This window comes from Camelina sativa, chromosome 10 (genome assembly GCF_000633955.1).
Source record: "Camelina sativa cultivar DH55 chromosome 10, Cs, whole genome shotgun sequence".
Classification (NCBI taxonomy): Eukaryota; Viridiplantae; Streptophyta; class Magnoliopsida; order Brassicales; family Brassicaceae; genus Camelina; species Camelina sativa.
This window is the reverse complement of record NC_025694.1, coordinates 15,055,409-15,070,523: the sequence shown is the minus strand read 5'-3', so window position 1 is coordinate 15,070,523 and position 15,115 is coordinate 15,055,409. Positions and strand designations below refer to the sequence as shown.

Genomic DNA, 15,115 nt, shown 5'->3' with positions numbered 1-15,115 from the left:
AGGATTGCCTTACTGAGTGTTTATAAAATACTCATGCATTGCAATTTGTGTTTGTGATGCAGGTAAAGGAAAAGTGTGATCGTGGAATCAAGGCAATGAAGAGGAGGATGTTCTAGTGGTTCGCTTGGTTGGCTGGCTTCTGTTAGGTTGCTAGAGTTGAGTCCTAGAATGTTGTTCAGGATTGATGGTTCTCTGGTTTATGGTGTTTGGATCATTAGTTTATGATTTAGAATTAATATTGGTTATTGGATTATGATTGGATTATTTATTGGTTATTGGTATTTGTGTTCCGCTGTTGGTTGTGTTTGTGGTTAGGTGGCTAGTGGGTATGGGACCACTAGCTGTAGTGAATTTATTATTATTATTTATTATTTATTATGTTAAAAAAAAACGGGTCAGGTCGTTTCAGTTTGGTATCAGAGCCCTTACGGTTCTAGGTTTGGGTTCACTAGATTTCTGTTCTTGATGTTGGGATTGCATGTCTTGATTGATTACGTGATTATGTGGCATGGAGTCCTAGAACATCCTCTTCGAGCCTACAGTGTGATTCCATGATGAGTTTTTGAATTTTTTTTGTGTTATGTTAGTTGTGTGCTTAGCCTTCTGTGCATGGTAGTATAGTTGGTTAGAGAGGGTGTTGTTGCTGGTCGTGGTCGTGGACGCGGACGTGATCGTGATCGTGGACGTGGTCGTGGTAGGGGCAGAGTCCTAGTGGTTAGTGAGACCGAGGACCAGAGTGTGACAGCAGAGGGTGTCGGCGAGTCGCAGGGTGTCCAGGGGGATTTCGTGAGTGTGGTCGGAGGGGGCGGTGTTGATGCTCCAGTAGCCGGTGATGTTAGGACCCCAAGTGCGGGTGTCCCATTGGGTGGAGTCCCGGGTGTCGACCTTGCGGGTTTGCTGGCACAGTTGATAGTGCGGTTTGATGGCACAGGTTATAGCACCAGTGGTGGCGAAGGAGCGGCAGCCAGTGGCTGCGGATGTGGGGGTCCATTTTCGTTACATCATCATGCTGACAGAGATGGGTCATATTCATACCGAGCGGTTTTCGGGAGGTACATATCCTACCGCTGCGGAGGCGTGGAGGACGAGTGTGGAACGTAACTTCCATACTCTGAGATGTCCTGAGGAGTTTTGGGTGGACATTGGGGTTCACCATTTGACTGGTGATGCTCAGTTGTGGTGGAGTACTGTGGCACCCAGGAGAGTGCAAAGGGAGATGACTTGGGCCGACTTCGTCTTGGAGTTTAACCGCAAGTATTTCCCTAGAGAGGAACTGGATAGGTTGGAGGTACAGTTCCTTTAGCTAGCTCAGGGAACCCGGTCATTGCGGGAACTTGACTTGGAGTTTAGTAGACTTCTGAGGTATGGGGGTCGGGATATGGAGTCTGAGGAGACTCAGATCAGGAGGTTTTTGAGGGCCCTATGTGATGACTTTAGGGTTCACTATAGAGGGCGGAGTTACGCTACGCGTGCGGAGCTGGTTGAGACTGCAGCAGGGATTGGGGAGGATATCTGGGCACAGTCAGTGGCGGCTAGCCCACCAGTCCAGCCTAGCAAGACACAACATCAGGGAGGTTCTAGCAAGGGCGGCAAGCCTGCGCAGGGAGCCAAGAGGAGATGGGAGGCTACGCAGAGGCCGGGTGGTTCAATTTGCTTTGGATGTGGAGGCATGGATCACAAGGTTGCTAGCTGTCCCAAGAGGAGTGCTCAGATGGCAGCAGATCGTGTGTGCTATCATTGTAGGGAGCCAGGGCACATCAGGCCCTATTTGCCCAAGTTGCAGCTGGTAGCAGTGGCAGGTTGCAGCAGGTGCAGCCGGGAGGGCAGCAGGTGGCACGGATTGAGCAGGCGCCACGAGTTTACACGACTGTCAAGACTGGTGGAACCAGTGCTGGGGCGATCAAAGGTATAATTTCTGGTACTTTGTCATTGTGAATTCTTGGTAAGCTCAGATTTTATGTTTTCCTGTGATAAAGTGTTAGGTTCTCAACACATGAGGTTTTTGTAGGGACCTTGTTGGTGGGAGGGTTTAAGTCCCACGTTATGTTTGATTCTGGAGCTTCTCATAGCTTCATTACCCTGGAGTTTGCAGAGAGTGCGGGTATCGTGGGAGATCCCGGAGAGCGCACAGGAGTTGTTAGAGTTGCTGGAGATGAGTTTCTGAGGGTCATTGGTAGAGCGAGGGGTATCCATATTCAGATCGCGGGAGAGTCTTGGCATGCGGATTTTCTTATCAGCCCAGTGGAGCTGTATGACGTTATCTTGGGGATGGACTGCTTGCATTGTCATATGGTTCATCTGGAGATTCATCGGGGTAGAGTGGAGTTTGAGCGCTCAGGAGGGAAGTTGGTTTATCAGGGGATTAGACCGACTTCAGGGAGTCTCGTGATATCGGCCATTCCGGCTGGGAAGATGATCGAGAAGGGCCGTGAGGCTTATTTGGTTACTATATTTATGCCAGATTCAGTGGGGAAGTCTACGGTTAGCGGTATTCTGGTTGTGGAGGGGTTTGAGGATGTGTTCCAGTCATTGCAGGGATTACCCCCTTCACGGTCTAATCCCCCTTCACGGTCTAATCCCACTACGTGCATCGGTCGATGCAAGGTTGTTTTCTTCGGACGAGTTTAAGTTAAACGTTGCGTTTTGGGTTAGGGAAAACCCTTAAGTCGTGTTTCTGTCTCATTCGACGAGTTCAGCCGTTTTTGAGAGAAAAGAAGGGAGAAAAAAGTGTTCTTGAGTGTTCTTGAGTATTCTTGGTGATTCCTGGTGTTTGGAGGCGTTTCCTGTAGAGATCTGTAGATGGGATCGTTGTAGGAGCTTCCTAGGAGCGTGTTCTTGATTGGTTAAGGTTCAGAAACGTCTTGGCAAAGGTAAGTGCATGACCATGGCTTATCTAAGCTGGAGATATCTATGATTTGTTTGTTATGTGTTGTTAGACTTGTTAGATTGTTTTTTGGGACGTTGGGAAGCTTTCTTGTGGCTTGGGATCGAGTAACGCCGCGTTAAATCTAGGGTTTTCGTGCTATGTCGAGCATGCTTCGGTCGATGCAATGGGAGCATCGGTCGATGCAAGTTAGCCTTGCATCGGTCGATGCAGATCTTGTGTTGGTCGACGCAACCTCCAACTGGTGTCGGTCGATGCATGTAGGTATCTGTCGATGCTGAGTCTTGGTTTGTTATTGTTGATTGTTTATTGATGGTTAGATGGGAGGATTGCTTTACTGAGTGTTTATAAAATACTCATGCATTGCAATTTGTGTTTGTGATGCAGGTAAAGGCAAAGTGTGATCGTGGAATCAAGGCAATGAAGAGGAGGATGTTCTAGTGGTTCGCTTGGTTGGCTGGCTTCTGTTAGGTTGCTAGAGTTGAGTCATAGAATGTTGTTTAGGATTGTTGGTTCTCTGATTTATGCTGTTTGGATCATTAGTTTATGATTTGGAATTAATATTGGTTATTGGCTTATGATTGTATCATTTATTGGTTATTGGTATCTGTGTTCCGCTGTTGGTTGTGTTTGTGGTTAGGTGGCTAGTGGGTATGGGACCACTAGCTGTAGTGAATTTATTATTTATTATTTTAAGAAAAAAACGGGTCAGGTCGTTTCACCAAACGAGTTCTGCTTCTTGTGGATAAAAAGGTTAGAGTCGTTAGTTGAATGATTTTTACTTAAATTTCAAGTTCTAACAGTATTGTATATAAGACTTCTTACATAATTGTTGTTAAACTGTGAAGGGTGACACAATTCAAGCTCTTTATTTACCCGATACACTCGCAAAACTCCTGGAATATATAGACGATGGTGAGTGGTACAGTATTAGAAATTTCAAAGTGATCAATCCAACCATGGAGGAGAGGAATACTCATCATCCCTATTAGATTAAAAGATATTTACTCTACCTTTAAGACTGTTAAATGGCAGGTAAAAGATATTTACTCTACCTTTAAGACTGTTACGTTTTAAAGTTGTCTCTGTTAAGATTTTTATTGATTTTATAAACATGTAGGTGTGAGACTGTGAAGTGTTGTCTCAAAGACAACTACGCTTCTCAATTCATGACCATATGGCAATCAAGCGGGTGCCATCTCATATACAAATCCGAACCTGTGTTCTGTGTAATGCAGTTTATGAGGGTTAGAGAATATGAAGGTATGTAACATAAGTTTTTTCCGATATAATCATCATAAGGTAACCAATAAATTCACCTAAAATTCTAAATGTCTATAGGTGCACCATGTCTTGAAAATACCTTGGCCTCTTCGAAGATCTTCATAAAACTAGATTTCGAAGGACTGGAGCATCACCAGGCTATCTAAGATGTAATTATGTATACGAAATCAAGTTTTGTATGATGTTAAAGTAAATTTTTTAAAACACTTTATATATTTACAGGTCTGAATTTGCTGGACGTTATTACATAAACCATGTGATCAAGCAACAAGGTGAAAGCTCAGACACTCAAGTGTAAAGAATGGGGCATTGGCCGTTTATTTTTTGTCTTTTAGAATGTCTATAAAATTTAGTATGCTTGTATTAACTGCTACTTGAAATCCAACTTTATTATAATATATAATATATAATATATTATATTGAACTATTGAAAATTGCTTACGCTTTTAAAAATTTTGAATTTACTTATTGAATTTCAGTTTCTGTTTTCTACAGTTTAGTAGTTTGTTTTAAAGACTCAATTAATATTTCACATTGAGAGTATTATTTATCTTTAGTAAAATAATATTTCTGTATATATGCAAATACAAAAAGTTCTTGACAATCCAATAAAACATTTTAAACTTTTTCAAAAGATAACACTATATTTAAATATGTCAATTATTACATATTAAATCATACAAGAAACATATCATATAGTTACAAAACTGCTATTATCAAAATCTTATTACCGCGCTTACGCGCGGGTACCTCCCTAGTTCATACTTCAATATGTAGTAATGAATTATCATATGTGTATACATTTCTAATATTGAAACATGTAAATTTAACTACTCCTTGTGTTTCTTTCTAATTTAACTTTTAAATGATGCTTTAAAAATATTCACGTATATAAATTATGTTCCTTAATTTGTAATCATTATATTAAAACATAATTTTTTATCTAACTTTATTTATCCAATTTTTTAAAATATAAATTTAACCAAATGGTGAAAATTTAATTGCATAGAATGATGAAACCTCATTTAAAATTTATACAAAAATTCTTAAAAAATATTTTAAATAGTGCATAAGCATTTTAATCAAAAAATAATATTTAATTATTTTATAATTATTTGATATATACTTATTATTCTAGAATTATTTCTCTCTTGTTTCTTGTAGTCATTAAAATGTTATGAGAATACATACATAATTATTTGACAAAAAAAAAATTGTGAAAGATCACTAAACTAAAATTAATGGAGTTACAAAAAATGGTAAAAGAAATTAAATGTGAAAAGTTGGTAAAAGAAATTACAAAAATCCATGATTTTGGGTAACATAATAAAGTGTTATTTTTTAAGTAGTGGTCTTTTTTACGGTGAAAATTCGAAACCTTATATTCATAATGTACAACATATATACTGAAATAATGCTTATAGAATACAATGATTCTCTCGGGACATCAAATTGCATATCTTCTTAAAAATATTTAAATAAACAATAATGAGAAATCTAAAACTATAATGGACTTTTCAATAATTAAAACTAGATATCGCTTCTCATCTAGATATGCATTTTGGAAATATTTATAAAATAAATCTTGAAGTTGGCACTTATTTACAGGCATACCATTGACATTAAATAATTAATTTAATAAACAAATTAATTCTACTAATATTTGAATATTTTTAAGGAAACTAAGTGTTTTAAAAGGTAACAAACATAATTACAAATGTATACAAATTTTATTTCCTTATTTTATAAGGAGGTGAGTGAAAAAGTCATGCAGGTTCGTTTCTCCGATTGCTTCTACGATCAGGAGTCCCATTCCGACCACAAAAATTACATTTACAAGCCTTATGTTCTTTGTTGGCGGTTTTATTCCGTCTGGTACAATTGACGGTTTTCTGTCTCCTCTATTTCCGGAGAGTAACTGTCAACCAAAACCGCCATGGAACTACTATAAATCCTTCATCTTCCCTCGTTTTTCTCCAATTACTCATCCGATTTCCCTCCTTTTCATCACGATAACACAAACCATGAGTGATTACTTAAGAAAATCAATTCAAGATCTCGATTTGGGAATCGACGACATTCCAGTTGTTCTCCCACCATAGTTCACTTCCAAGGCGGCTGCCATTAACCGCTATTCCGTTGTTGTCATGTCGGTGAATCCACGTAAGCAGAATCTCCGTGCTCTCATTCGACAGATGCCTCGTGTCTGGGGTCTAGCCGACAAATGTGTGGGTCGGTTAATTGATGGAGCGCGTGTCCAATTCTGATTTCAAACTGAAGAATCAATGAACTTGGTGCTTCGCCGAGGCCCCTGGTCATTCAATGATTGGATGCTATCCACCCATAGATGGTTCCCTAACATCAGTGAAGAGACAATGCAAATCATCCCATTTTGGGTTCAAATTCAAGGTATTCCTATCCTCTATCTTACGAATGCTATGGCTAGGTGGGTAGGGAACCGATTAGTGCTTGTGACGGAAGTAGACTATGATGAAAATGTCAATCAAGTAGGGGCAGTCTGTGATAAGGTAGATTGGAATCTCGAAAACCCTCTTAGGTTTCAAAAGAACATCCAATTTATTGTGGGAGAAAGCACAATTGTTAAGTTCCGGTATGAAAAGTTACGTAACTTTTGCAAAAATTGTGGCTCCTTGAAACATGATGCCAAGGAGTGTCTATTGTTCTTTGATGCGAATGATGATTTTGATCCTGGAGATTCGGATAATGATCATGGAGGAATTGATCCTTTTGATGATGGAAATGATATGTCCGCAACTCCTACTCTGCAAATGGTTGATCTGGCGACTCTCATTCCTGGGCTTCAAATGCCTCCTCCTCTCACAACTTCTTCACCATCCGTAGGAGTTCACTCTGTATCATCTTCCACTCTACCAAGTCTATTTGAAGATACTGACTTGACTGCAGAACGTCTACGTTATCTTCATGCTAAATACAAGGGGAAAGCTGTTCAGGGAACAAGTGTACTTTATGCAAACAGCGACAATGCTTAATCAGAATTTGTCTTCATGAAGCGTAAGAGAGTGAGGTTTGAGGGTGAGTTTAACAAAGCCGAAGCTTCTGAGGAGATGGCGGTCCTGAGCCAAATCCTTAAATAAAGGTAAACCATCAGTTTCAATGGGATCTTGTTCGGCTGCTAATAGATTCAACGGAGGCGCGGGGGGCCCGATACTCCCAGATCCAATGTGAGAGTCCTCTCCTGGAACTGTCATGGCATTGGACCGCCGCTGACTAAATCTCGACTTAAAAGACTATGTATAACTACTAAGTGTGATGTACTCTTTCTTTCTTAAACTTTAAACAAGTGTGATGTATTATGTAAACTTAAGGATGATCTAGGTTTTTCTAACTTAATTACTGTACCCCCTCAAGGGAGGAGTGGTGGTTTGGCTCTGTTGTGGAAAGATCATGTGTCTCTCTCCTTAATTTCCAAGGATGAGAGACTTATTGACACCACTGTAACTTTTAATAATAACTCTTTCTACTTGTCTTGTGTGTATAGCCACCCAGTCCAAAGTGAAAGGCATAAACTATGAAAGGCATAAACTATGGAATACACTCAAAAACTTGTCACCATCGAGAATAAATTCTTGGGTTCTTTTTGGTGATTTCGATGAGATAATTTCAAACAACGAAAAATTTGGAGGACCAATACGAGCTGAATGGACGTTCAGAGAGTTTAGAGATATGATTTCTATATGTGATCTATTAGATGTTCGTTCTAGAGATGCTAGGTTCTCTTGGGTGGGTGAGAGACAAAATCATACTATTCACTGCTGCCTAGATCACGCAATGATCAATTCATCAGGTCGAGCAAACTTTCCCAATGTAGAACTTGAATTTTTGGAGTATACTAGATCCGATCATAAGCCTTTGTTACTTCATTTTCATAATAACCAATATAATCGAAGACGAACGTTCCAATTTGATAAGAGAATGTGCGACATCCCCACCTTTAAATCGGTGGTTGAACAAGGTTGGATAATGAGGAACGACAATGTTGATATTCCTATCGGACAAAGAATATCAAGCTGTAAACAGGCTATGGCAAACCTTAAGCGTAGATCTCAACTCAATGCTGAACACAGAATAAAGTCTTCTAACAACAGCTGAACATGGCAATGGAAAGTTCACAGAGATTTGTACGACAACGAATCCCTCATCTTCATGATGCACTTGCGAGAGCTTATGCTGACGAGGAAAAACACTGGCAACAGAAAAGTCGTAATCAATGGATGGTAGAGGGAGACCGAAACATGAGTTTTTTTTATGCTTTTGCTAAAATAAGATATGCACAAAATAGAATCATTTCTATACTGGACTGTAAAGGAAACCTTTTTAGTGGAGATAAGGAAATTGGAGAACATGCGCAAGAGTTTTTTACCAGTGTGTATGCCACAAACGGTCATTTAGTCTCTCCAACAGAGTTTTCAGATTTTAAGGTGACAGTAACAAAGGACATCAACATATGCTTAACAAGAGAATTTAGTGACAAAGAAATTTATGAAGCAGTCTGCCTCATTGGAGATGACAGGTCACCAGGACCAGATGGTCTTACAGCTCGTTTCTACAACAGCTGCTGGGACACCGTGGGAAAGCATGTAATTGAGGAAGTCAAGTCTTTTTTCAGAACATCAGTTATGAAACGAAGCATCAACCACACAAATATTTGTATGATCCCGAAGATTGATAACCCCACCACCATCTCTGATTATCGCCCTATAGCCCTTTGCAATGTGCTATACAAGATAGTATCCAAGTGTTTAGTTCAACGACTAAAACCACACCTCAATGGAATCGTTTCCGAAGCGCAGGCAGCCTTCATTCCAGGACGTATCATTCAAGACAATGTCATGATTGCTCATGAAGTGATGCATTCCCTTAAAGTTCGTAAACGTGTTTCACAGACATATATGGCAGTTAAAACTGATGTTAGTAAAGCATATGATAGAGTTGAATGGAACTTTTTGGAAACTACACTGAAGGTGTTTGGTTTTTGTGATCAGTGGATAAAATGGATATGGGAGTGGTTAAGTCAGTTAACTACTCTGTTTTAATCAATGGGATACCACATGGTAACATAATACCAGAGAGAGGAATACGTCAGGGGGATCCTCTTTCTCCATACCTATTCATACTTTGTTCTGACATCTTAAGCCACCTTATAACTTCAAGAGTCACAGATGGAGATATTAGAGGAATAAAGATAGGGAATGGTGTTCCAAGTATCACTCATCTGCAGTTTGTTGATGATTCTCTTTTCTTTTGCCAAGCGAATAAACAAAATTGCCAAGCTTTAAAGGACGTGTTTGACATCTACGAATATTACTCAGTTCAGCAAATCAATAAATCGAAGTCAATCATAACATTTGGCTCCCGAGTCTATGGTTCGACGCAAGACAGGCTAAAGCTAATTCTCAATATACCAAACCATGGTGGAGGGGGCAAATACTTAGGACTTCGAGAACAATTCGGGAGAAAGAAAAAAGAAATTTTCACATATATTATTGATCGAGTTAAGAAACAAACTTCTCATTGGAGTTCACGAAGACTGTCACCAGCAGAAAAGGGATCGGTGGGATCCCTATTAATGAACTTTCGGTGGGATCCCTATTAAAGAAATGTTCACATATATTATTGATCCCTATTATTGATTAAGTTGCCTAGAGTTGTTACATCAGACATTGAGTCCCTATTAATGAACTTTCGGTGGGATCGGAATTCAAATCAAAAAGGGATACTGTGGATATCTTGGAACAGACTCAAACATTCAAAAAAAGAGGGTGGACTCGGATTCAGGGATTTGGAGAAATTCAATGATGTCCTGCTTGCCAAACAAGCATGGAGATTGCTTAAATATCCAAACTCTCTGTTCGCAAAGGTCATGAAAGCTCGCTATTACAAGGATGACAATCTGCTAGATGCGAAGGAACGGAAAAATCAATCTTACGGATGGTCTTCTCTTTTATATGGAATAGATCTGATCAAAAAAGGATCACGTTTTTTGGTTGGTGATGGTAAGTCTATTCGCCTTGGACAGGATAATGTGCTACCGGGACACCTACCTCGATCAATAACATCGAATGATCCAACTGGAAATCTTACCACGGAGGCGCTAATAAAGAAGATTGGAAGTTACCGTGTTTGGGACACAAATTATATTGATTCTAACATCATTGTAGGAGACAGAACAGCTATCAAAGACTTGTACCTTTCACAAATTGAAACACCAGATAGGTTGATATGGCACTACACTCTTTCAGGAGAATATAGTGTTAAATCAGGCTATTGGCTCCTCACCCACAATCCTCTAGATCCTGACCTTTTCCCATATATTCCTCACGGTTCAGTTGAACTGAAAAACAAAATATGGAAACTCAAAATATTACCAAAAATCAAGCATTTCCTATGGCGTGTTCTATCCAAAGCTCTACCAACAACAACCCGATTACGTCCAAGATGTCATCAAGAGGATGAAATAATTCTTCATGCCCTTTTCACATGCCCTTTTGCAAAAATGGCCTGACCTATGTCCAATATCTCCACCCAATACACAAATCAATTGCACACAGATGCAGAGTCATCTATTGAATTCCTACTCAATCTAGCAACTCAAAATAACAATCTACAAGAATCATACCTAACCTTTTGGTTACTATGGCGAATATGGAAAGCAAGAAATACTGCGGTTTTTTATGGTTTCAGAGAAGGACCCACAACTACTGTCTTGAAAGCTGTTTTTGAGACAAAAGAATGGACAGACACAATAATACATAATGATAACATACGTCTGATACACAGCACTTCACAAATATCTTCTTGGTCTAAACCAAACTATCATATGGTCAAATGTAATTTTGATGCAGCTTTTGATCCTCAAAGCCATTCAACCTCGGGTGGGTGGATAATTCGGAATCATCATGGAGAGGCCCTGATTTGGGGAGCAGCTAAATTACAATCTTCCGAATCAGTTTTGGAAGCAGAAGCGAAAGCACTTTTATTGGCATTACAACATGCGTGGATACGCGGATACACTTCCATAATTTTCGAGGGCGAATGTGAATCTTTGATCAAGATAATGAATGGACAGCATGAAAATGTTTCTATCTCGAATATAGTTCATGACATTCATCTTTGGAGATCAAAATTCCATACATTTGCTTGTAATTTTGTAAAGCGATCATGTAATGTTGTTGCTCATACACTAGCAAAATTTGCTTGTCAAAGTACCAGTTATTATGTTGAATCTTGTACAAAGCTTGGGTGGCTAATCGAACCTTTATGTAATGACTCTGTTTAAGCAATATATTACCTATTTGAGTAAAAAAAAGGTGAGTGAAAAAGTATTGTTCTTTAAAAATTTGTAAAAATGATTTGAGAAAAAGTGACTTTTAGCCTCACATACTATATTTTACTTTCACGGGTTTCGTATGATGAGTTTTTGCGGATTGAAAATTTTTGAACATGTTGCGTGATCCGCCTATCATGGCGGGTTTGGACTACAGAACCAACACTAAAACTATTAGTTTATTTCATATACTATAGATTTATAGTCATAGTTTGGAAAATTAACTTATTAATTATTTAGCATATAAACTACCAAATATTACACATACTACAACACATTCTTAATACATTCTAAACAAAATTATAAATTAATTAGATAAAATTTAATTAATTGAGAATTTGAAAACTAAATAAATTAAAAAATATTATTTAAAATACATTAATTTATAATTTAGTCTCGCGGTGTACCGCGTGTGAAAACCTAGTTTAGCTATATATTTAAAAGACTTGGCTAGAACTTCACTTCTAAACATAGAACTATATTTCTAAATTCAAGTAATCTACTAAAACAAAACAAAATCTGTAACATTCGTATTTCGGAAATAGAATTTGGGATGTGTTGAATAAACTAAAAGAGTGGATTTTCATCAATTTTGGTTTAATTAAATCCTGGTTTAATCTAATTAAACCAAAAATACTATTTGTTAATAAGAGGACGCCTCCTTACTCTTATTGTCGTGAACTGCTGAAAAAAAAAAAGAAGTGCTCGTTCACGTGTGAGAAGGAGAGCAAACTTGGTTTTGGTGTTCAAAGCAAAAGAAGCAGAATCGTGAGAGTATGAAAGGAAACAGTTTTGACGTATCAAATCGTTGTCAAAGGTAACAAAATTGGGTACAGTTATACCTAAGTTTTTCATCGTGATTCGCCTTTTTACAGAAGTGGATTTGGATTTAAACTCCGTGAGTTATGGGCAGTTTTGTCGGACACATTCTCTCAGTCATGAATTGAAACTAGCGGGTGTTGGAGGTATTAACTTTGGTGTAAAAAATATTTCTCATTAATTCATCAAAGTAGAGATACAAGTGTATTTATACTATACATTTAGTATATCAGAATAGTAAGCTAAAGGAGACTTAACTACTCTCATATACAAAATATAAACTTATATGATATATAAGTCAATATACCCTCCTCAAGCTGATATTTCCTTCGAGGAAGAAAGGCTTGAAATTGACATTTGCTGAAGCAGATGGTGAAACGGTCCAGGGTGTAGAGGTTTCGTAAGAATGTTTGCAAGTTGGTTCCCAGAGCTGAGGTGAAAATGCTTGAGAAACCCATTTTTAACCTGATCCAGCCAGCTGCTAACCCATTTTTAACCCATTTTTAACAGGCACACGATCGAGTGTCTGATCGAGCAGGTGATCGAGCACCTCCCCATGAGAAGATCAAGCCAGCTGTTACCAAAGAAAAAGAAGTCCGGTTCATTCCTCCTCCTTACAAGCCTCTATTGCCTTTCCCAAGAAGATTTAAGAAGCAGATGGTTGAGAAGTATAAAGCATAGTTTGACAAGCAAATTAGGGAGATTGAGCTTAAGATGCCTTTGATAGATGCTTTTGCTTTGATTCTTCCCTACCAGAAGTTCCTGAAAGATGATGTGATGGAAAGGATCAAAGAAGTTCAAGGGATGGTAGTTCTCAGCCATGAGTGTAGTGCCATAATACAGAAGCAAGTGAACCCACAGAAATTAAGAGATCAGGGTTCCTTTACTCTATCTTTCTCCATTGGTCCCTTGACCTTCAACAGATGCCTATGTGATTTGGGAGCTTCAGTCAGCCTTATGCCTCTATCAGTAGCTAATCGCTTGGGGTTTACAAGATATAAGCCATGTAATATATTTCTCATCTTGGCTGATAGATCAGTAAGATTGCCACATGGATTTTTGGAAGACTTACTAGTTAGGGTTGGAACAGTGGAAGTCCCAACAGATTTTGTAGTATTGGAAATGGATGAGGAACCAAAAGATCCTTTGATCTTGGGCAGACCTTTTCTAGCTACAGAAGGAGCTATAATTGATGTTAGGAAGGGTAAAATTGATCTCAACTTGGGAGAAGACTTCAGAATGACATTTGACATTGTGGAGGCTATGAAGAAACCAACAATTGGGGGACAAGTCTTCTGGATTGAAGAGATGGACAGACTAGTAGGAGAGTTGATGGAAGAGCTATCAGAACAGGATCACCTTAAGATTGTTTTAACCAAAAGTGGAGAAGAAGGGTTCCTCCACGAAGAGACCAAGGTTTATGAGGAAATATTAGATTCCCATAGAGGGTGTGACACTCCAGAGGCATTTGAGAGGTTGTCAGTATCAAGAGAAGAAGTCTGGTCAGTTGGGATTGCAGAAGCAGAGTGCTCGACCCCCACTTGAACGAGTACTCGATCGAGCACCAGTACCACCCGACCGTGTGCCCTCCTACAACACTCACAGATGACTGGTCTGAGCTGAAAGCACCAAAGGTAGAGCTAAAACCTCTCCCATCTGGGCTAAGGTATGTGTTTCTGGGAATTAACTCCACTTATCCAGTAATAGTGAATGCTAATTTGAGTAATGAAGAGCTTGACTTGCTAGTAATTGAACTTAGGAAGTTTAGAAAGGGTATTGGCTACTCTTTGGATGATATAAAAGGAATTTCACCTAGTCTTTGCATGCATAGGATTCACCTTGAAAATGAATCTTACTCTAGCATAGAACCTCAGAGAAGACTTAACCTTAACCTTAAAGAGGTAGTAATGAAAGAGATTCTTAAGTTGCTTCATGTTGGTGTGATCTACCCTATTTCTGATAGTATTTGGGTCTCACCAGTACATTGTGTATCTAAGAAGGGTGGAATTACTGTAGTTAAGAATGATCAAGATGAATTAATCCCCACTAGAACCGTAACCGGACATAGGATGTGCATTGATTATAGAAAGCTTAATTCTGCATCTAGAAAAATCACTTTCCTCTTCCATTTATTGATCAGATGTTAGAAAGACTAGCTAATCATACTCATTACTGTTTCTTGGATGGATACTCTGGATTTTTCCAAATTCCAATCCATCCTAATGATCAAGAAAAGAAAAAATTCACATGTCCATATGGTACCTTTGCTTGTTGAAGAATGTCATTTGGACTATGTAATGCACCAGCTACTTTCCAAAGATGCATGATGTCTATCTTCTCTGATCTTATTGAGGATGTTGTTGAAGTTTTTATGGATGACTTCTCCATCTATGGAGACTCTTTTTCTTCTTGTCTTGCTAATCTATGTATGGTTTTGAAGAGGTGTGAAGAGACAAACCTGGTTTTGGATTGGGAGAAGTGTCATTTCATGGTTCAAGAAGGGATAGTTCTTGGTCAAAAGATTTCAGAGAAGGGTAATGAGGTTGACAAAGCAAAAATTGAAGTCATGGTCCAACTTCAGCCACCAAAAACAGTAAAAGACATAAGAAGCTTTCAGGGTCATGTTGGGTTCTACAGGAGATTTATCAAGGTTTTTTAAAAGATTGCTAGGCCATTGACAAGATTGCTATGCAAAGAGACTGAGTTCAACTTTGATGAAGAGTGTTTGAAGGCTTTCATATAGATCAAGGCTGCTTTGATAT

General features: G+C 38.8%; 1 protein-coding gene across 1 annotated transcript; it reads left to right on the top strand.

Annotated features, from left to right (window-relative positions):
• On the top strand, positions 13,068-13,898 carry LOC104720388. Its single transcript, XM_010438297.1, has one exon. It carries the CDS (start codon positions 13,068-13,070, stop codon positions 13,896-13,898), a length of 831 nt encoding a protein of 276 aa, XP_010436599.1.